Source organism: Rhodnius prolixus, unplaced genomic scaffold, assembly GCF_049639745.1.
Source record: "Rhodnius prolixus isolate KJV_2025 unplaced genomic scaffold, Rpr scaffold_2, whole genome shotgun sequence".
Taxonomy (NCBI): domain Eukaryota; kingdom Metazoa; phylum Arthropoda; class Insecta; order Hemiptera; family Reduviidae; genus Rhodnius; species Rhodnius prolixus.
The window spans coordinates 24,047,228-24,071,149 of NW_027411592.1; the positions used below are offsets into that span (position 1 = coordinate 24,047,228).

Below are 23,922 nucleotides of genomic sequence, written 5' to 3' on the forward strand. Positions count from 1 at the left end.
TGGGCTCATTAGAATGCTTGCATTACAACCTAATATTTCTATAATTTTAGAAGGGTACTGGGAATATTTATAAGAATAAATGAAGAAACAATTGATGAAGTGGAGGAGTTTATTTACTTAGGACAGTTAATAGATAAAGAGGATAAGTATGAAAAAGAAATAGCAAGAAGAGTGGGAATCAGCTGGGGAATATATAATAAATATAGAAAACTGTTCAGGTCAAATGTGAATATAGAAGCTAAAAAGAAACTATGGAACAGTGTGGTGAGGCCTACTTTGGTATAAGCTAGTGAAACTTGGAGCCTGTCAAGAAAAGACATGAACAAACTGAGGAGAACTGTCAGAAGCATGGAGAGAAGTATGCTAAAAATTACTAGAAAAGAGAGGAAAAGTAATAGGTGGATCAGAAATCAGACTGGGATGGTGGATATAGTGAGGGTGATATCGGAGAGGAAATGGCACTGGGCTGGTCATACTGTACGGTCGGAGGATGGTAGATGGACTAAGAAAATTTTGAAGTGGTACCCCAGAGAAGAGAAAAGAAAACGTGGGAGACCAAAAATCAGTTGGGACCAGGAGATGATGAAATGCTGTGGTGGTGTTACTTGGAGAAGAGTGGCCCTCGAAAGATCTGATTGGAGAAGAATGTGCCAAGTGTATGCAGAGGCATGGCTACCACCAGAATGATCGCCTAAATAATTTATTAATTAATGTCGTACAATAGTATCCAAAAAGAAGAAAAATAAATTAGTTAATTGTGTTTAAAGAGAGAGCTATTTCAGTAAGAATGTTATTATTTATTTTATTGTTTCTATTTTCAATTGGTTTTTTGCTGTTTAGTTTTTTTTTTAAAAAAAAAGAAAAATACGGTAATTTTTTGTGTAAATTTTAGAATGATAATATTAAAAACAAAATTAAAAATGTGTGAAATTCGATTAAATAAGAAAAAATAAATAAATTATAAAAAAAAAAATGTAAAATCTGTCTTAAAGTCAAACAACTTCACCACCCATGGTGGCCACAGCTTCGGCTGACTTAAATATTATGTATGTATATGTATAAATTTTAATAAATGGCGAACATGGTCGCAGGTTGAAAATCTTAACAAATATCTGTAAATGAATCATACTGAGCAATGCGGCAGTTAACAGTATGAGTACTTATAACCTTACAACAAGATGGTAAACAAAGATGGAGTTGTAACAGAGAAGAAAAGAGACTAAAAACACTCCAAAGAACTGTATAGAAAGCTGTGCTTCAGGATGGGACGAAACTTTAACTTTAACCGGGAATATTTGCATTTACTGATTTAAATAAAGTAAATCAAAGTATATTTAATATATTTGGGAATCCTCAAAATTCATTACAAAATGTTGGTCAACAATATATAAATTCATTTCTTTTCAAGTTATTAGAATTTTTTTCTGAAATAAGATTGGGTGGCCCTTATGTTATTAAATTTAAAATAAATAAAGTCATGTATGTATATAATCAAACCCAAAGATTATTGTTTAATGTGTAATCAGAATGAGCCGAAAACATTAATTCACCTGTTTATCAGCTGCCCAGTCTATGAACGTTTCAGAATCCCACTCTATATATGTAAATAAATATAACAATCCTAAAGAAGAACTTTGTAAATTAATTAATAATTTTGAAGAGAAACATATGTACGCAATTTTTAATTATTTAAAAAAAGTTTTAAAACTAAGATAAAGTGAACATGAACTCCTTTGTAACAGGTACATTGTATCTCTATACAAATAAAGTTTGATTTGATAATGGAGATTTTTTACTATAAATATTCTGTAGGCCGTGGATTGTTTGATGTATCCAATTAATGCCAGCCATTTAGATCAATTTCAACAGCTGAATCACCTAACTTACTGTTTAGGGTATATTTTAGAGTATTTACTCCAATATTTCTTTTTTATTTACTTACTTCCGAAATCCTCTCACAAGAATATTTCTGTTGAATTTTCATTTGGAAAATTTGGCGCCACAATATTTCCACTTAGAGAAAATGTACATGTCGGGAACGTCTGTCCAAATTAAAGTGAGTTAAGAATAAGGCGTTGTTATTTATTGACTCATACCTGTTAACTACAAAAAAGCTTCCATTGAATAACCTGGGTGTCCCCTTAGTTTCCATGAAGAATGGGTATTATATTACGGAAGGGTGACCTTTCAAAAAAAGGGCCTCCAGGATTTTATTATTGTTGTACAAGGGACAAACTCGATGAGCGGTGGGTCTGTTAACCCAACAACATTTTACCCACTTCTTTTTGTATTTTATTTTATTTCCCCAAGGAAAGATTCACATTTTAAATTTATTAACAAACAAACAAAAAATCTATTATTTTTTGCACTAATTTTGGAAAACCGGAAGAAAGAAAATGTAATATTTTATAAATAAAGCAGAGAAAAAAACTACAGAGTCAGTGTGTAATATTTATTTTTAATTTCATTATTTAGTAAATCATAAATTTCTGTTCGAAATTAATCCATTAAACTCTTCCATTTTGCATTGCTCGTTATATTGGAACTGCGAACATGGTCGCAGGTTGAAAATCTTAACAAATATCTGTAAATGAATCATACTGAGCAATGCGGCAGTTAACAGTATGAGTACTTATAACCTTACAACAAGATGGTAAACAAAGATGGAGTTGTAACAGAGAAGAAAAGAGACTAAAAACACTCCAAAGAACTGTATAGAAAGCTGTGCTTCAGGATGGGACGAAATAGAAAAATAATAAATAAAGGACACACCAAGAGACAAAGATGGAGAATGTTGTGTCTAACACCTGCCTTCGTCCTTCCTCTCTACTCCCCTCCACCCAGAACAGGCTCCCCACTCATCAGATCTCCTTCTACCTGCTGGAACTGGGGAACACTAACGCACAAACATTCTGTTTGTATGTAAGTGCTATTGTGTACAGTTCTGTGTGCAGCTCCTCTCTAACGTATCCACTAGGCTGGGCTTCGAGCCGGCTTTTATTTTTTAAATTTTTGGTTTTTATGAATTGATACTCGCGAGAACATAAGCGAAACAAAATGTTCGTTAAGTTGATACGTTCGTTTAGTTTTCGTGGCGAATCCCAAATGAGGAATCACAGTGAAATTAGGACACGCAAAGATTGGAGAAGACGGTCTTTCAATAATGAGGTTGGTCTTATTTTTATTGATTTTCACCTTTTGTGTCATTTTAAAACCAGCTTTTATTATTACTGGTTCTTTTTATCGATCGCATAATATTTTGATGATCTTGAGGAATATTTTTGAGAAACGTAGGTAAAATAAAAAACTTCTGTTTTACATGAGTTCTAAACAGTTGTCTTTGGTTATAACCTTATTTCATGTGGACTTCTCTAGTTATCAAATCGGGTTCAAAAATAAACAACTTAAGTAGGAAATCATAAGTTTTAAGCATCATAAAAGAAATATAGTTTAAAACTTTGATTAATTCTATTTATTATTTTTATTTAATTTGTTGATTAACAATCAATCCAAAAGAGATTTTCTATCTCCAACATTGGCAGCAGTGCAAAATTACAAACACAAAACAAATAAATTAGTTAGCGACCAACAAATTTTGTTCAGGACTGTTGTTTTTTACTGGTTTGATTTTTTTTGTGGATAAGATTATTCAAAATGGATTTTTTGACAACAAAATTTGGTGATTTTATTTAGAATAATTTATCATTTTTAACAATTTGAGTTATATGTATATTATATATTCTATGAAATATGCGATCTGAGGAGAGAAAGGAATTTACTGTAATATAAAATTGTCAACGTCCAGTTAAGAAAATCTGGTCTTTATTGCTTGCTGCAAGGAATACCGTTCACCAACAGGTAACAATTTTTCTTTCTACTGAAGAAGCCGTTATAACCACGATCACACGGGACTACTTGTTAATTTCTATGGTTTCAGTTCTATTATATGGAAAAGACTTTTGTTGATTAAGCATTGCAAGAAGTAGCCTCATTATTAAATTTAATAATCATTCTTCCCACTTCTTCGAATTGTAAAACAGATTTGTGCGTAGAATCTAAACTTGATAATTCTATTTAGAACATTTATAAAACTCGGTTTCATTATTCTGAACTGTCATAATATTGATAACAAGAGATAATGTCAGTACGGTCATATAATAAATCATAATAATGAGATATAGTTGTTACATTTTTTTTTTCGTTAAATAAAAATACTTAAATCATTTTTCAACACTGAATACTGACTTTATTGCTGTTTAAAGGAATTTAATTATAATAAATGAATCCATAATTATTAATAAATAAGTGTACGATGGTGTTTTTGTAGTAACAAAAACAATATCATCAAATAATATTTGCCTCGTTCCCATTTATGTTTATAAACAAACATCAGCCTTGAACAGTTTTCTGTTGTTAAGAAATGTTTTTTGGTTATTATTATTATTTACTTAAAATTTAAAAAAAAAAAATTACTTTTATGGAACTAGTAGTTTTTTTATGGAATTCTATCTCCTAGTTTGTACTGTTTACAATTATTTGGAATGGTACAAGGTTTGTAACCAAAATTAAGGACTGAATTGGAATGTTTAAAATGAGCTTATATCCTGTTCAGAAATTTCTCAATTTTTCTTAAAAAGTCATTTTGGAAACTTTATACGTATATAGCAAATTAAACAAATTTGTTTGAGTGCATTAGCGATCCTTCTATTTGTTCAATGAAGCGATGCGTTAAAAACTCGCAGTTAAATTTTGAAACTCTTTTAATAAGAAAACAATTTAAAAAAAAAAAAATACTGTATTTGGGATAGAGCAAGATGGGCGCCGGTACAAGACCTCTCAACCCACAACATGTGGCTTGAAACCAGAAAGTATTTGTTGGGAATCTTGAGGACAATTCTCTCGCAAGTAGAAAATGAATTTTCTGGTATAAGTCACATTTAGTAAGTAATAATGAGAAAATCTACAACATTAGCTATAGACTTAAAATTAATCCACCTACCTGGAAGGTTATACAATGAACCGTTATTAACTTTAGAAATGTTAAGTAAATACATCTAAAAACTTTTTGAAATTCTATGGTAGAACAAAATCGGATTATTTTTAAGGTAAAATTACGGACTGTTATGGTATTTTGAGATCTATTTTTAGATAATCTTAAAGTTTAATTTACTTTAACACCTTCAGCACTTTGTAATATTTTTCCAGAAATGTTTAACAAGGTTCTTTAACTCTTTGGGGCTAGGTGGGTTAAAAACTGTCCCACCTTTTGCTTAGCTTTTGATGCTTGGTGGGATATATTTTAACCCACCTCGAAAAGTTGAAGTTATTCATACATACAGGTTAATATGTTATTTAAAGTTTTTCATTCAGTTGGCAGTGCTATGCACCAATGGTAAATGCGAAAATAAGTGAAATAATTTTTATATTTATTATAAACTTGATCGATAGCAAAAAATGGTGGCACCGCATACTGTTCTATTATTTAGATGCAGCTGTTGTTAATTCATATATTGTTTATAAAGAATTGGGTCAAAACATGGAACTTAAACATTTCAAGGAACAGTGCGCTGAAGGACAGCGCTGTACTGTCTGCAAAGTTCCGCTTTGTTTTGGTAAAAAGTTGTGTTTGAATGAACATATCATATAAAGCATTAGTTGCATAGTGGTATTATACAATACCAGTGTCCCGCACTAAAAAAGGACTATTGAAATAATATTAATTTTGTCTTTTCTTTTTTCCTTATTTTGAGAGGGATGATTACATATGTCAGATAATGGAAATGAATGTTTATTTCCATTTTTTTTATAATAAAAGAAATTCTGTACAACTAGGGCTTTTATTTTCTTTAAAATCGTGCGCCTCAAAGAGTTAAGAGGGTTATAGAATCAGATTCCTCAAAAAAGTGGTAATAATGTTTGTAAAGGGAAGAAATTAGTTCAATGGTTAACGAATACTGGATTCCAACGCGAAGATCATGGGTACGAATCCAGCAGCTGGCCCTTAGATTTTCTCTTTTTAGAAGCATCCTACAACTCACTGTTCGGTAATGGACTGTGTTGTCTGCACTGAAAAAAGTTTCGAGCTCCTTCAACCTCAGTTATTGAAGCGGTTTAAATCTCTCTCAGACCCCCTGGATATCTGACTCTAAGTGTGATGATTGAGTTTGCCAGGGTAAATTTTAGTAATATTGTATTAATTGGACGCATTGGATCCTCCATCCTGTAGCAAAATTACAGGATTAGCTTAATACCAACTGTTTTTCTTTGCTCTTCGAAAAATTAATCATTCTAGCATTGTTTTCATTGCGAGCATGAACAATGACTAATTACTTGAAGCAAACTGAAACGAAACTGTTCTTACATTTTTCTTTGATATTAAAACAGATTTGTTAACACAAGTACTTGTAAATGAACTGAATTTTTCCTCAGTATCGTCTGTTATAAATGTTTTTATAAACTTCTTTCATATATACAAAGAAAATTAATCCATAACACTGAAGCTGGTGGAGTAAAGGCTGTTCTTGAAATTCTCCAAACAGCCTTAATCTTTCTCCGAATGCTGGAAAAATAAAAGTAATCGAAATTTTTAAGAAAACTCAATAGGCCTTTACGTGATCATTAACAGACCTAGGTGCTGGCACTTTTTGTAAAAGTTTCCTTGTTTAATGGGCTTTCTAACGGTGTATCATTTTCCAGGATTCATTTTATCTTCGTACGAGAAATTACCGTTTGTTTTACAAGAAAACGTGCTCACGAGCACTCAACAGTGTTAGTTTATCAAGTTGTTTAATTCATTGAAAACTCTTTAAGAAGGACCAACAGTCAATTTTAAAGTAGATTGTGTTAAAATAAGGCAGTCAAAGGTTACAAATTGCACTTAAAAAAAAAAAATAAATAAAAATAAATTATCGCAACTAAATCAAAATTCAAAGCAAATCCCCCCAAAATCTTCCGATTTAAGCTTTGAATATGACATCTTCATACAATTTCAGCACTGATGAAATTAGTAGTTTAATCTTGCTAAATTATGATTTAGAAGGGGACCAATTAGATGCTATTTTTATCTACAACCTCTATAACTCCGCATTTTAATTTGTCCTGAATTAGCATTATTCCTAAACCTCTCTTTTCAATACTTATTTCACAGAAACTGCCTTTTCCGAAATGAAATAGACAACATATTCATTTTCTCTTTGCATTTTCCACAAAAAGCTAGAGATTAAGAACACTCTTATACCAAACAGTGATATAAAAGAGTTTTTTGTTTTTATTTGATAGTTACTTTTATTTATAACTACAACAGCGTTATCAATTCTACCTCGTTCCTCTGTAAATACCACTTTACGGCATTATACAATTCAGTTTTAGGTGTAAGTAGTCGCTTGTAACGGTCGTAAAAAAAAATGAAATGACATGTTATTAAAACGTATTTACTATTTTGCCTACATAAAACTCTCGTGTGAATTACATAGCTACGATAAAACTAGTGTTATGTCGTGCAAGGAATATTTAGCGAGTTGTGTTAGGTAATTTGTTTTCATAACGGAGACATTGCTTGTTAAAAAGATCCCACTTAACTCATCCTTCTACCGCATGAAATTAGGAAATATTTACATCAACAATTTTTGCTCAATTTTTCAAACAACCCATGTTTATTAACCTAAATGGGATCAAAAAGTTTATAAAATTTAAAAAGAAATAACACTAAATTCAAACAGAATTGAGAGCAGTAAATTTTAAACTTTATTTTAATTGAAAACTTGGTAGTTATTTGTTTATGTTTTTTTTCGAAATAATTGTGTCTTACGAGTTTCTAGACCCCTTCTGTTTGCACCTTTAAAACGTCATCTATGATTATTGTTAAGGCAAAATTCTTCAGTAAAAACTCTTGAACAAAGTTGGTCAGTTATAAAATTATTTATTTTATTTTTTTTTTTACATTTGATCGAATATAAAAATCATTTTATAAAAAAAAAATGGTTGAATGAAACAGATAGTAACAGTGACCCATTTTCTCAGTTGGTTGGGTGGCAAGGCCATCGGCCATCTAACAGTTAGTGTTGCCTGCATTCGCTAGATAGTGCTGGTGTTTGTAAAAGTAGTACAGTGGAACCTCGCATAACGAGCACCTCGCTTAACGAGTAATTCGCATAACGAGTAAAACAAATTGATTCTTATAGCGAGCGATGTTTCGCATAACGATAGTTTTCTAATGACATTTCGCTGACTGCGCAGTTTTCGCTGACTCATCGAAAACTACGCATTCTTCGATTAGTCATTCCTGTTTACGCATATGCGTTTCATATTCTCCACGTATCTAATGCACTGATACAGTCGAAACCGAACTTCACCGAATGAGTGGTGTATAGGGAAAGTCCATATAGTGACATTTGTGTTTAAATATTGTAACGAAGTTGACCTGGGCAGAGAAGAAAGGCTTAGATTGTTCTAGGGGTTGAACGATCAAAGTCAGTAACCGGCCGCCACTGCATAAACAAAAGGGCGGTATCTATCTGTGGCAGAGAAGAAAGGCCTAGGTTGTTCTAGGGGTTAAGCGACCAAAGTCGGTAACAGGCCGCCATTGTGTGAACAAAAGGGCGGTATCTATCTGTGGCAGAGAAGAAAGGCCTAGATTGTTCTAGGCGTTGAACGATCAAAGTCGGTAACAGGCCGCCACTGTGTGAACAAAAGGGCGGTATCTATCTGTGGCAGAGAAGAAAGGCCTAAATTGTTCTAGGGGTTGAACGATCAAAGTCAGTAACAGGCCGCCACTGCATAAACAAAAGGGCGGTATCTATCTGTGGCAGAGAAGAAAGGCCTAGATTGTTCAAGGAGTTAGTGACCTGTGTAAAAGTCAGCTAAGAGAAAGGCCTCTGTTGGGGTGGTGGCATAATGTGTTTTCCCAGCCAGTGATTGACAGGTAGGAGTGAGACAGACAATTGGAGGAGGCGGCCACAGCTGAGGTAGTGGCAGTATGCGTTTTTCAACCAATGAGCGACAGGTGGTAGCAAGACAAACGGAGTTGGAGTGGGACAGAGAATTGGAGGAGGCGGCCCCAGTTTGGGGTGGTGGCAGCATGTGTTTTCCTCAGCCAGTAAGCGGCCGGTGGGCGTGACCAGACGGAGTGGGGCAGTCGCAGTTAAAAGGGGCAGACACAGCTGGAGAAGTCAGTTTTTAGTGAGTTTTTAGTAGAGTTTTTAGTGAGTTTTTAGTCTTTGAGAGACGGTTTGGAAGTGATAGTTCGCGAGAGAGTCAGTGTTACTGAGTGCTTCAGAAAAAACTTTACAAAATTATTGTGTTTATTTTGTTATCTCTCTAACAAAATGGCTTCGAAAAGAATTAAAATAACGTTAGAATTGAAACGTAAAATCATTGAGAAACGAGAAAATGGTGTAAATGTGGCTGATCTAGCACGCACCTACAATCGATCAACATCAACGATTTGCACTATTCTCAAGAATAAAGACAAAATCAAACAGATAGATGCATCAAAGGGCGTTACAAGAATGTCTACGCAGCGGTTACGTATCCTTGATGATTTGGAAAGATTACTTCTCATTTGGATAAATGAAAAACAATTGCAAGGCGACACTATAACCGAACAAATAATCTGTCAGAAGGCAAAACTAATTTTCACTGATCTCCGTACGAAAACTCCAGGATCGTCAACAGACGAAAAAGAATTTAAAGCAAGCCGTGGGTGGTTTGAAAAATTCAAAAAAAGAACCGGCATTCACAGCGTTATGAGGCACGGTGAAGCAGCAAGTTCCGATAAGAAGGCAGCTGAGAACTACGTCAGCGACTTCAAAAAACTTTTGATTTCCGAGGGTTACTTGCCACAACAAATTTTTAACTGTGACGAGACAGGTCTCTTTTGGAAGAAAATGCCCAAGCGAACCTACATAACAGAAGAAGAAAAAGCATTACCCGGCCACAAGCCCATGAAAGATCGCCTCATGTTGCTGTTTTGTGCTAATGCAAGCGGTGACTTGAAAATTAAACCATTGCTGGTGTATCATTCGGAAACTCCACGAGCCTTTAAGAAATGCAACATCCACAAGAACAAACTAAATGTAATGTGGAAAGCCAATAACAAGGCTTGGGTGACACGTGACATTTTTGTTGAATGGATAAATGAAGTGTTTGGCCCTTCTGTGAAAAAATATTTATTGGAGATGAATCTGCCGCTCCATGCGTTGCTTGTACTGGACAATGCTCCCGCTCATCCTCCAAGTCTACAAAATGATCTTCTTGACGAATTTCAATTTATCAAAATTCAATATCTGCCTCCTAATACTACACCGTTACTTCAGCCTATGGATCAACAAGTAATTTCCAACTTTAAGAAACTGTACACTAAAGGTCTCTTCGAACATTGTTTTGAGGTGACTGAAGAGACAAACCTTACTTTGCGTGAATTTTGGAAATACCACTTCCATATTGTTACATCCCTCAAGATAATCGACAAGGCGTGGGACGGGGTTACCAAAAAAAACTCTAATTTCTGCATGGAAGAAGCTCTGGCCTGAAATCCTCGTCGAATCTGGTTTTGAGGCGATTGAATCCGAACCTGTGGAATCTCTAGATAATGAAATTGTGTCTTTGGCCACGGATATGGGATTGACAGTTGATAAAGATGATATTGATGAGCTTGTAGCAGATCATAGTCAAGAGCTATCCACAGAGGAACTTGTTGAGTTGCAACACATTTCACAACAAGAATTGGTGGAAGAGAATTTATTAGACAAAGAGGAGAAAATATCAGAGGAACAACAATCTTCCAGCGCAATAAGAGAAATGTTGAAAGCATGGGAAACTGTTGCAACACACGTAGAAAACTATCACCCGAATAAGGCTGTGGCTATGCGATCTATAAATTTATTTAATGATAATGCTGTGTCACATTTTGAAGCGACGGCAGAAACAAGGAACATTGGACAAATTTATAATTAAAAAGGATTAATTATGAATGTACATATTTATCTCAATTAATATATGTAATTTATATTATATTACATCATATGTACATATGTATATATTTTTTTTTGCATGGAACCAATTATCCCCTTTTATTTTAATTTAAATGAAAAAAATTGTTTCGCTTAACGAGTATTTCGCTTAACGAGTAAGGTTCTGGAACGAATTATGCTCGTTAAGCGAGGTTCGACTGTACTTTGTATTTAAAGCTACTTGTCGAATTTTTTACGTTTGAAGCAAACTGACTCAGTTCCCCAGGGAAGCTCAAGCGATTGATGTAACAGAATTTTATTTTTACTTACTATATACGAGGGTCATTCAATAAGTAACGAGACAAATTATTATTGCTCAAAAACGGTTTATTGAATCAGTACAAAACTTTGGTTACTTTTCAACATAGTCCTCATCTTTCTGCTAATTTGTAAATGCCCTTGGCATAAAATTCTTTGGGTTGATCTCGAAGCCACTTTTGCACCTGATTTTTTACCTCTTCATTGGATCGAAAATGTAACCCTCGTAGACCATCTTTAAGGGGTCCAAACAGATGGAAGTCTGATGGGGCGAGGTCGGGGCTGTAGGGGGGGATGTGGAAGGATCTCCCATCCCAGTTTCTGAAGTTTTTCTTTCGTCAGCTGTGCCGTATGTGGACGGGCGTTGTCATGAAGCAAAATCACGCCTTCAGTCAAGAGCCCACGTCGTTTCGTTCGAATTGCAGGTCTTATCTTGTTTTTCAGCATGTCACTGTAGTACTGGCTGTTGATTGTTCTTTGGCCTTCAAGAAAATCACAATAAATTGGCCCCTGAAAATCTTAGAATACTGTAAGCATGACTTTACCGGCAGATGGCTGGGTCCTGAATTTTTTCCGAATGGGAGAAGTCGTATGCTTCCACACAAGGCTCTGTCATTTTGACTCTGGCTCATAGTGGTGGATCCATGTTTCATCACACGTTACAATTCTTTTGATAAAACCTTCTCCTTCAGTCGAATATCGATTTTTCAACTGTTGACTGATTTGAAGCCGTGTTTCTTTGTGAGCGCCCGTGAGTTGTCTGGGCACCCATCTCGCACAGGTTTTCTTGTACTGCAGCTTGTTGTGAATAATGTTATGGATAGTTCCAACACTCGCGTTTACTTTTTCACTTATCAGTTCAACGGTGATACGCCTATTGTCCCGAATTAACGCGTCAATCCGAGATTCGAGAGAGGAAGTCCCAACTTCGATCGGTTGTCCACTGCGTTGCTCGTCAGAAACTTTTGTACGGCCACTTTGAAACTGTTCTACCCATTTGTAAACGTTCGAACGATTCAAACAATTGTCTCCGTACACTTTTAACATCCTTTTGTGGATTTTACTACCTTTCTCACCTTCCGCGACTAAAAATCTGATCACGGCATGTTGTTCTTCCACGGTGCAATTCTCGAGCGGACTCGCCATCGTTAACTGAGTAAATTTGAGGTTATGTTTACAAAATATAATTGAACAGCTGATCAGATGTCATCGCAAGGTTGCCAACTTTATGTCCTGAAAGTTTCATACGGATCAATTTAGCTGTTTTTGAGCAGTAGTAATTTGTCTCGTTACTTATTGAATGACCCTCGTATTAGTTTAGGAAAGAGGAATTACAAATTGGTCTGCGCGAGTGAGTTATTCGTTCATCTATGAACATGAATCAAAAACGATTTACATTACATTTATTTCAAGCTAATTACAATAATTGCTTTTGTCCAGTTCAATAACATCGACGAGAAACATTTGCGTAGGGAAATTAATATATTTTGGGTTCCTTTCCATATCCGGAGATCCTCCGTCCGTATCCTCTGAAGCGCCGTTTCAGTGTCCCTCCTCCCACAAATATTAATAAGATTTAATTACGTAATTCATGTACCAAAAATCGAAAAACTTTACACTTTACTGAAGGGATTTTTCAATTTTCTCTAAAATCGGTTCATTCTCTAAAATGTTGGTTCACATCTCAAGCAACTAGATCTACAACTTTTATATGAATAAATGGGTTTTGTAAGTATACATTATGGAACTGAAAATTGGTAGCATTGGGGAGGACATTCCTTTTAAGTGACACTTCATTATAATATATGATCTTAAAAACTGCAAAATAGGATTATGAATCATTGAATATGTTTTAAAATTCCACATTTTAATAAAATGTATAGGTTAGAACTGTTGTTTTTACTGTAAGAGAGAAGTTTTCTTTCGCTATTTCTATTTTCCAATATCACCAAGAGACTCCATTATGTCAATGAAGAGTCTGTTATATCTGCAATTATTCAATAATTTCCTAGAGTCAGCGCATAAACACTTTTGCCAGTACCGCTTGCAGATGTACTAATATTTTATTGTGAAGCTCTGTCAAGGACATATATGACCTTGCATTTAGTTGAATACAAAAATTCAATTTTTAGAAGTTTATATGTAAGATATATGCTAGTATCTCAAGAACATACTGGCACCCTCATGTAACAATCTCCAAAAAGATTGGATAATGTTTTATCGTATTAATTATGGGAAACTTTGTATTTTATATTTTATGTACGCTTTTAATGTTCCACCTTGTGTCTGAGATAGAAAAGACTGAAGATATTATAGTTTTGGATTTTATTCATTGGATCTTACTTTGTAAGATGAAATATTCGGTGGGTTCAGCTTTCTATATTGAGTTTGCGTTGTAAAGTAAGAGTACCTTTAACAAAGTTTGTTGTTGTTTTATTCGTTTCAGGTACCTTCATCATTTTTAACCGAACTTCAATCCATTGACCTATAATCAGGCCACACTTACCTGTCCATCTCTCGATTCTAGGCTACAGATAGTATGGTCCCAAAGTACAACTTTGATAGAAATTTCTTTCATACAGATAGATCAGATGAATGGATCACCAATACTGAGTGATTCCTTCTGGTGTACTGGTGCCTTGGAAGGGCCTAAAACTTGCATCCATTGTCGCATTCCAAAAATCCATATCTGAATGAGTCTAGGTACTCATATTTACATCAAATCGTTTAAGAAGAGTATGTGGTCATTACGTATTGTACTAAGGAGATGATAAAATGATAACCGTAAGAATACTTATCTTTTCTGACAAATAGGAGGTAATCAAAGCCAAAAAGCGCCTACTTGGTCATTTCTAAGCTGTGTTCAGTACAGAGGTCGAAATCTCTTCCAAGCCTTGGTACGGGAAAAATCTGAAGCAAGTTGGTGTGAAACCGTTGGGTCAGAGACAGGCGAAGAAGTTCGTTCGAGGTACCTGGCCAAAGTTAGTGTCGTATCTACCAGGGCAAAGTCGAGGAACTCTTTGAGTCTTTGTGGACATGCGGATTGGACATTGTAAACTCAGAATGCTGTTGGGTATGCTACGTCTAGTCGATAGCGGACATTGTAGGTTTTACTTGAATGGGGAAGAAATTGCTACACGTTCTTTACCATTTCGTAATGGCTTAACGAAATCGTTGAGCTTTGCGGATCTCAGGTCTCTCAGATGGTTTGCACATGTGCTCTGAACTATTAGTTACAATAGATCCCCACGGGTCGCAGTGACTGTGGCCCGCTGGACTTTTTCCTCAACTCTATCGTTTCTAACTGAATGTTCAATTTCGAAATTGTATCCTATTTTCATAACCTTTTTTACAAAAATACAATAAAAATAACGAAAATAGAATTTGATTACTAATTTTAAACGCAGGTTATGCAATCCCTTATGACCTACATGTCTAGCGGAGAGTATCGCTGATTTGTAACCTTCTCTACACTGTAGTTAACTTCAGCATGGTTCATAAGATCTATACAGACGCACTGGACCATTTACAATTATATTTTATCTTTTTATAGATTTTTGAATCTCTTCCTATATAACAGATGTTTCTTGTTGAACAATTTTGTTTGAAAAGTTTTCAGGAAACTAAAACTTCAAACAGTCAATGAATGGGGCTTTATCTTGAAAACCATACATTGAACATCGTGTAGTTCTTAAGATGTAGTTACTGACAGACTGTAGAACATTAGTCACGCTTCTGTCAAGAATTCCCATGTCCCTTGAGTGCTGTAATGAAATGGTCTTGTCTTATATGATAAATGGTTTTATCTGAATAAAATGATAAAATCGTGAAGTAATCTATTTTCTAAAATTATTTAGGAAAAACATCTGTAATAAGACAAATCTTATGGGAAGGGATGATTACCTTGGTTTTTTCAACGCGGATATCTCGGATTCGAATCCAGCTGCTGGCCCTTAGATTTTCTCTACCTAAGAAATAGCTCACTGTGTGGTGTTAGACAATGTAATCTGTTTAACGAGAGAAAGAAAACTGTCAGGATTTACTGTGTTGTCATTACAGACAGACAACCTGTACGGAGGTCGGCAGGTCACTGAAAATGGCTACGGGCAATGACTTCCAGTTATTGACGCGCCTTTAATTAAAAAATAATTATTATTTTTAATGTCAGTCAGTCGGAACTACCAGTTTTTAAACGCCACTAATCACGAAAACAAATCCTTATCAATGTCCATTTGTACATTAATCTAGAATATATAACCACATTGTTAGAAACTGCTACAGAAATAACATTTTTACGCTCGGTTGAATTGTATAGAGTATTCACCTAATTAATCTGAGAATTGTTTATAAAATAATTACAATTAGATCGCAGAATCCCTAATTATACAATCGTTTTTCTACACGAACGATCTTTTGTTTTCTGTAATATAGACTTTTGATCTGTCCGAACAGAAATGTGAATGCAGGAATTTAGATAGGAAAGTTTCCACAATCTGTACGCGATTCTGTTTAATTTGTTTAACATTCTCAGCATATTTACACTTTTACCTTTACTAACCCTAATTTTAGTGTTCACAGATTACTGACTGGTTTGAAGTTTAAGGTTGCAGTTTCTTTTACATCATTTGCGTAGAAATTATTGTTGTACTTGCGAATGAAGTGAATGACAGTACCATTCTTCATGCATTCCTCTGTATCGTTTCTTTTAAACAAGTGTCACCTTCCAATAAGTGTATCATTACAAATTTTCCTTAGATGTTCCTTTTTTGTAAAATTGTTCCTCTGGATGAGCTCTTCATTCTCACAGTTCACTAAGTCAGAACTTGAATCTCTTTACTCTTTTTACTCTCAGTGACAATCAAGTTGTGGCAATAAGTAAACCCTAGTAAACCATAGGTTGTTCACTGCAAGTCATAGTTCTTTATTCTGAAAAGACTATAATCTATGTGTTGCTATAAACTGGTCAGGCTTTTGGTAAATAAGTTGCAAGAATGTCTTACAGAGCAGAAGGGTGCAGTTGGCTTTGTGTTTTTAACTTTCTTCGAGTTCAGTGTTGAGATGCAGTCTCCAGGTTAAGGATTGCATTAATGGGTACGACGAGGTAGCGCTTTTGTTTTAAAATGAATCAACAATAGATTTCATTTCTTTGACACAATATCTACAGACAGTTGTTAATAACGTTCTTGTTGGAAACTGGATCATCTAAATCAGTAGGTATTGTTGTTATTCCTGAGCAGTAGCTGTTAAAAATGAATTAGTGGTTTTATAATTTTCACCTGGGGAAGTCCGACTAGAATCTTTCGTCTTGTACTGTACATATTTTAAGACTGGATGCGTTCTATCTTGAATAAAAGATGAAAGAAGGTGGCTATATCAAGTGGCTATACAGCCGCCTTGAACTTTCTGTCCTCAAAGTTGTGTACAATGAGAGTTCTGTGACTTGTTTTAATTGGTGGATTGGTGAGAGTTTTGGTTTAAATCCGGATTGGTTTGATTCAGTACTCGTTTAGACAGAGTTTTAGAGAGTGGTTGTCCGATGGCTTCAGTGGTTCAATTTTGGGCTTTTCTACTCGAAGAAGGATGATTATTATTGCTTTTTTACCCATTTTTTTGGAAAAATATCTGTTATGGAGCATACATTGAAAAATTCCATGAGAAAAACGAATTTTTGGGTGGTTGTTCGAACATAAATTTAAGAAATGCCTTAACGAAAAGCAGATATGTGTTTACTTGCTCAAAATAGTCGATATTTTGTGTTTAATTGGTCCTCGTTTAAAATACAGAACTGGCGCTCATTCAGAACTTAGGCCAGCTTCTTTAGCAAAGGTTCAACAGTTCTGTTCTCCTTGCGCAGTAAACCATGATCTTCTTCCGTTTGGGCATCCGGCCTGTCCAATGCAAGATTCGTGCCAATGCCATCCCAGCATCTGTTGTGTCTACTACTAGATTACACCTCGATATTAAATCCATTATCATTCTTGTCCCTCTTGATAATTAAAAATTGGAATAATTTATATCAAATGAAATTCATTAAATTGCTGCACATTAATTAGTGGCATCAATGCTCTTGACCCGATATCTTTAAAGGTCTGTCTTATTGCGTAACTTGACTAGAATTAGTTTCTTTGCTAAAATATTTTAAAACATAACTTTTAAAGAGAACCATTCATGAGAAATAGCTAAGCGATTGGTCCAATTGCTGAATTTGTATACGAAATCCTGGTCTCGCAACCAGCAAAATGGAATATCCTGTTTCACTTTCTGCAACTTCACTATTTTGAAATTCGCCCAATTCAAAGCTATAGTTTTCGAAAGTAAAGCAAAAATTTTGTGAAAATTCCAATAAATTATCGTCAGCTGTGAATGGATGTTGTACACTGGAACAGCGTTGGCGATGACGTCACTAATTCTGGATAGAACTCCAGTTGCACGTAGTAGTGTGTACGAAGGGATATTAAGGGAAGGGGTCCGTTGTCATAGTGGTGGGTGAATCATGTCTCAATTGTTCCAGTATGCAGTGCGTGATCGTTCTCCACAGTGCTCGTTGGTACTTCCTGTGTGCGTTCTTCAAGATTTCTTTTACATCCGCTAGAGGACATGTTTGTTCAGTTAAATTCTCGTTGTTGTAAAGCGTAACGGTTATTATTTTTTTAATATGAAAATTAGGATATCGTGTGAAAGGTATTTATTTACATGTTTTATTTTAACCGTTTATCTTTCTTGAATTCAGTTTATACAAATCATAATGTTTATTTAAATTATATTCTCTTAATATGAAATTTTGCTGGCTATTTCACAAAATAAATTATTCTAACAGATTATAAGCCGATTTCTTATTCGCAATAATAATATATCACTTCCTGAATATAGAATACGTATTTATTTTATTTTTTCCTCTTGATATTCAATTTCTCTATTCTGATTATATATATTTGTATAAATGTAAAATTTAGGAGTATGCGATGTAGATTATGTATTTTATTAGTGTAAATATCGAGGCAACATGGTCGGCCCGCACATTGTGGCTTCCTATTTTGGGACAGCTGTCGCCCAGATGTACCCTAATATTGCTTCCAGTGTTCAGGAAAAGTGCGGTAGAGGTGTACAACAATGGGGGACGTCAAGGAGATAGTCTTTATTAAATTATATGTTTTCTTTCTGTTTTTAATAATCATGGCGGCATAATTCTTCATTATGAAGAATTAATTAAGGAAGTCTGGATGTATTTTTGGCGGAAATTAAACCAGTATAGCTTTTAGTTTGTAGTAATTACAGTTTCACTTTAAGTGAAATTGAAATTTTTGGTATAGAAGTCCAACTGCCTTTTATTGGACCTCAGCATCCCATTCCTCTGAAAGATGGCGAACCAAGTGTTCCACTCAGTTACAAATTTATTGGAAAAACTTGTTTCAAGGATAGAGCAAAGTTTGTGGGCGCAAGTGCATCAGGAAAAACTTAGCAAAACCAAGATCAAGCCCAAGTGGTCTGTGGAAAAAGTGGAAATTCCTTCTAATTTTCGAACGGAAGTTATTTCGGGGTTTTATTCTTGTACAAGGCTTTAATTCGATTATTTGAACAGTTCAATTAATTTTTATATCGACACATTTTTCAAGAAAATTTCTTGTAACATATACTAGAAAAAGTATAGTAGACTTGTTAGGCGCCATGGTAGCCGAGCGGTTAGAGGCGAGACCTGCGAAGCTAATATGTATTGTGGTACTGGGTTCGATTCCCGGTCTTAGGCCTTGGATTTTATTTAATGGTTAATAAAAAGAAATTTAGAGTAAAGTATGTTTGCTAGTCGCCTCCGTCCACGACACCTAATTGGTAGTTGGACGTTAAGCCCCGCCTGAAAAAATAGGCGATTATTTTACTTTTTAGTAGACTTGTTGGGGACCTAATACATGCTTCACTCAACTGATATCATGGATTAAGCGTTTCAAGTTTTGCAGAAAACGTTGATATTATAAAATTCTCCCTCATTAGGGTGACTTTTGAAGGGAAAAAACACAATAGTTTCATTTAGGACAAGAATCTAGGACCCAGACTTAAACCATCTAACAAGATTCTAACAATCCTCCCTAACAAATCGGACAATAACCTTGTAAAAGCCCTAGAAGCTCTGCACCTCCCATCATGCTGTTCCATTACCTGGTCTCCCAAGCCAAACACTCAGTGAGGAAATGAATGAGGGTTTCCTCTTATGGGCCTCACAGATTTTCAATATGGAGGTCTATCTAAGCCGCATTACCTGGAGGTGACTGCTTTAACCAATTGGCGTTTTTACAGAATCAAACCAGGAATTTGAGAGATATGATTAAATGAGAAATAGGAAGTCCAAGACGCAGTAAACGGGAGAGTTCTATGCCATAGAGATATCTCCACATTTCATTACCTGCCTTCTTTCCGCTTTCAACTGCATACTTTAGGCATGTGTACATCGATCATACCAAATAGCAAATCATTTTGCTTCTAGTTTCTTTTACTGTAGCCTTCCTCACCCATTCTATCTAATACTTTCAGTAGTTGAAACACCTGAGAATTTCTCTCAAAGCGTTCTTGCTAGATAACTGCGTTTACAGACGTCTATACGGAACACTTCACACGAAGAGACCGCCTTACGACTTGCAGTTACAAACCAGAACTTTATGGACTTACAAAACGTTCTTATCACATTAGAACTAGATATCAGAATCAAAACTCATCTTCGACGACTTTTCGCGTCTCATTACTCGCGATATCTTCCATTCACAATAGACTATATTCTCTTTTATATACTCGCTTGTTACAGGTATCTAACTACATGTTGTATACAATATTTTATTAAATGGGCGCCAATTATGAGATCTTTAGAGTCTGGAGTCTATTTCTCAGGGCAGTGACATTCTTTAAACAGTGTTCTCTCGATGCAGTTCTCTGTTCTAAGGCGAGCAAATCTGGGGAAGTCAGCTATAATTTGAATCCTTTATTGCAGATATTATAAAAAGTAATTGTAAACTTTGAATAAAATTCCTGTACCAAATAAGTAACAAATGATTTCCGGGATAAAGGCCCTTTCTTAGAGCGAACGATATTTCTTTTAAAGAGACACCTCAATATATTTGATTGTTACATCGAGTACCCTTTTAAAATGTCATTTTCAATAGGACAGCCACTTGAAATCGGAAATAGTTCCAGTTAAACAGAGAATTTACTCGTCAAAGCTTGTCATTCATCCAATAAAACTTGTCTGTGTACATCTCACAATTAAAAGCTTGGCTAGAATTGCAGCTTGAAGGATTTCGATTTACGCAAAGAATAGACTCAATTTACCATTTTCCTAAATAGTCCTCTTTATCTTTGATCTTATCCTCCTTAGCGCGCTAGTTTGTTGTATCCCTGACCGTTGTTTTAACATTCCTCTTAATATTTGAACAAGAGTTATTTCCTTTAGTTAAGTTTCGAAAGAAATGTGTATTTGAAATGTTCTGGGAGGAATTTAGCTTTAATTAAAAATGCATTTACAAGGTTTTAAAAAACTTTACCTACTTTTTACTAAAACTTACAAAATTGAAGTCCTCAATTGATATAAACTTTATAGCGCCACGTTTACCTTCCTGACTGTAGACCCTAGTTTTTGAGAGATTCAATGTTTGGCTGTAAGTGAGGGTAATATAGTGCTTTAGTGTGAGTAGTAAATCTTAAGATAGTAGTTCCGCCTACACTTAATATCTCTGCCCCTGCGGAGGGACCTTCGGAGGCAGTGGACAAGGGGACGGGTTTCTTTCTACCTGGTCACAATCCAAACGCATCTTTTTACACTCACTCCTAAGGCAGGGTCATTTACACCATTATTCTGGAATATTTATGGACTTGGTAATGCTGTTACAATCATATTAACCATATGTTCACCATTGCTTGCTTATATTATAAACATTTTATCTTTTTTTAATTTTGTAAATATTGTTTACAAAAATCTGGTGGGGGAACACGTTCAACACGTCCTGATACCATGTATGATAGAATGTGGACTTTTTTCCTACTTCGAATTTAAAAAAAAACATTTACTTTTTACCAACACTATTACAGTGCAACCTCGATTAACCGGGATTCGGATTAATCGAGATCATGTTGAGTCATCATAAGAACACCTTATGATCGGCGCCGAAACAAAAAGTTAAAATTTTTGTCTTCCGATGTAACATAATTGTAGGCGTGGCAACAACTCTTTTATACCTGATTTTCTTGAAGGGTCATTATATATGTATATGTGTATGTAAAAACCCAAAATATGGTGCAATTAGTACTGAATTTCTCACGGTCTTACAAAAAACCAAGGCGCCTTACGGTAGCCGAGCGGTTAGAGGCGAGATCTGCGAAGCTAATATGCATTGTGGTACTGGGTTCGATTCCCGGTCTTAGGCCTTGGATATAATTTAATGGTTAATAAAAGAAATTCACAGTAAAGTATGTTTGCTAGTCGCCACCGTTCACGACACCTAATTGGTAGTTAGACGTAAAATAGGCAATTACTTTACTTTATTTTTACAAAAGACCACGGGATTTACGTGTCGTAAATGGTTGATTTTCAGGTTCACGTACGTAATACAGTTAGTATGAAAAATTACCGGCATTATTTAATCTTCCCAGAGAGCAACCTAATCTCAAGCTAGTCTTCAGTGTTAATCAGTTCCTCCTACAGAAAACATCTTTCGTTTCCCCTTTCGGTCGAATTTTTATTTCATTTACGCAACCGGATCCGTTAAGAAAACTGGTGCTAAACGTACAAATGTACTATGTAATACTGTGTATTCGGTTTAACCGGGATTTCAGTTTTCCGGGGTGAGTACAGCCGGAGGTCAGCCCGGTTAATCGAGGTAGTACAGTATTTGTAAGATCGTGCCTTACTCTAAAGTTACATTTTAGTGATAATGAACTTCCACCATCCGACGGAAATGCTGGAAAAAGAGTTTCATTGAAAAACTATTGCAATCTTTCAGCTTCCTCGATGTTTTGTTTACTGAGTACTCTATTAACTCCCCTAAGCACACAAATACTGACCATTTCATAAAATAACACTTTACCCTTACTTAGGGGGATCTCAGATCGGATATTTTCGATGGAATCCAAAATTTGGCTACAAATATTTTAAAACTGAAAATAATTTCCAGTGGAACTTAAAAGAGCCTACAATTTATTATTGAATTATAAAAATATGGTATCTAATTATTTATTTATCTAGCTTATATTTTATTTAAAATTTATATCATTAAAATGAATTAAGTGAAACTATTTACAATTATCATTTTTAGCCTAATCTCTCAATTAAAATTCAATGTCGAGGATATGGTGTGTTCTGGAGATATTTATTCAAAGCAAACGTATCGTTCTTTTAACATTGGAACGATACCAAGTAAAACTCAAGGCTCTGATTATGATAAAATGATAAACTCTCTCTTTAATATTTTGTTTTTTAAAATCTTCCTATATCAACAGTCAATATAACAAATATTTGGCCAGTAAACTAACGATTAAATTTATTAAAATTCTTTTTTAACGTCTATTATGAGCACCTCATCAAATTCAGTTTTAGCATGTAACAGTTTAAAGTTTGTAATCATTCCGAATGAGAATTTATACACTTCGTTACCGAGTCAAAATTTACTCCACCGAATTTCCTGTTTATAATTAGGTAAAACTTAAATCTGGTTGATTCAAGAAGCAGTGTTTCAATTGGTCTGAACTTGATGGTAGAAGAAGAAGCTGCTGTGCTCTGAGTGAGTTAAGAAAACATTTGCCATTAAGATCATTTCTATTTGATGACTAAGTTTTAATTTACAAAACCAGCAGATGTCTTACATTTTCTGTAAATTAAAGATTTATTCTTTACTTTTTTAATTTCAATTTGATATTTGCTAAGAGCTAGCGCACCTTAGTTTTCTTAATTAATGCTTGTTTTTTTAGTTTATTCTCCCATTTTGGACCAGGTCCAACTCAAGTATATTTCTTCACGATCACTTGACTCTCTCCGTCTTAAACATCCTGATCTTCCTTAGATCACCATCCACATCATATAATTAGCTTCTTGCCCCCACATCCTGATCCTTTCAGGCTCCATTCCTTCTCATCCGACCTATTTGCATACAGGCTACACTAGTTGGCCAGAAGTTCTCATTGTCCTTTATCATTCTTTATTTGCACCATTTTCTTCACTGGAAACAAAACCTTTAGCACTTCTTGGTAAGGACATTCAGTGAATTCTGCTGCGAATAGAAGCATCGATTTCCAGCGGCAGTTCTTCTTGTTATAATTTTACAAACTTAACTAAAGTTAAAAGACAAGAAACTAACCAAGGCTACAAACTTCTCGCCAGACTACTTGACAAACTTTTTCGAAACTTAACCTACATAACAAAAGACTCTTATATCTACTGTTACTGCGACCTATTTGGACGTACGGCGTCGAAGTATGGGGATCGACTAAGCGTTCCAACTCTCTACGCTTCCAGACATTACAGTCAAAAATACTTCGAAAACTTCTTAACGCTCCGTTCTTTGTATCTAACCTCACTATCCATAATGACCTCAAAATCCCTTTCATTACAGATCTTGCTAACACTCGTTTCTTCAAATTTCATTCCTCTACAGCAGCTCATCCTAACCCTGGATGGCACCAC

At 35.0% G+C, this 23,922-nt stretch overlaps 1 protein-coding gene and 1 long non-coding RNA gene across 5 annotated transcripts in view; one reads left to right on the forward strand and one right to left on the reverse strand.

Moving 5' to 3' along the window:
• The window catches only part of LOC141450508 (amyloid beta A4 precursor protein-binding family B member 1-interacting protein-like), a 161,176-nt gene that overhangs the window by 105,990 nt on the left and 31,264 nt on the right, over window positions 1-23,922 (forward strand). Inside the window, exon 1 of one of the 4 annotated variants that reach the window (XM_074121012.1) lies at window positions 2,900-3,168. The exons of 1 other annotated variant lie outside the window; for it this stretch is intronic. In XM_074121012.1, the coding sequence (XP_073977113.1) occupies window positions 3,058-3,168 (111 nt within the window). In that variant the 5' untranslated portion in view covers window positions 2,900-3,057. Of the gene's footprint in view, window positions 1-2,899; window positions 3,169-3,584; window positions 3,859-17,782; window positions 17,949-23,922 lie in introns of those variants that run through there. 2 more of the 4 variants (XM_074121015.1, XM_074121014.1) reach the window with 2 other exon arrangements.
• The window catches only part of LOC141450512 (uncharacterized), a 42,730-nt gene that overhangs the window by 15,130 nt on the left and 3,678 nt on the right, over window positions 1-23,922 (reverse strand). The window lies entirely within an intron of this gene.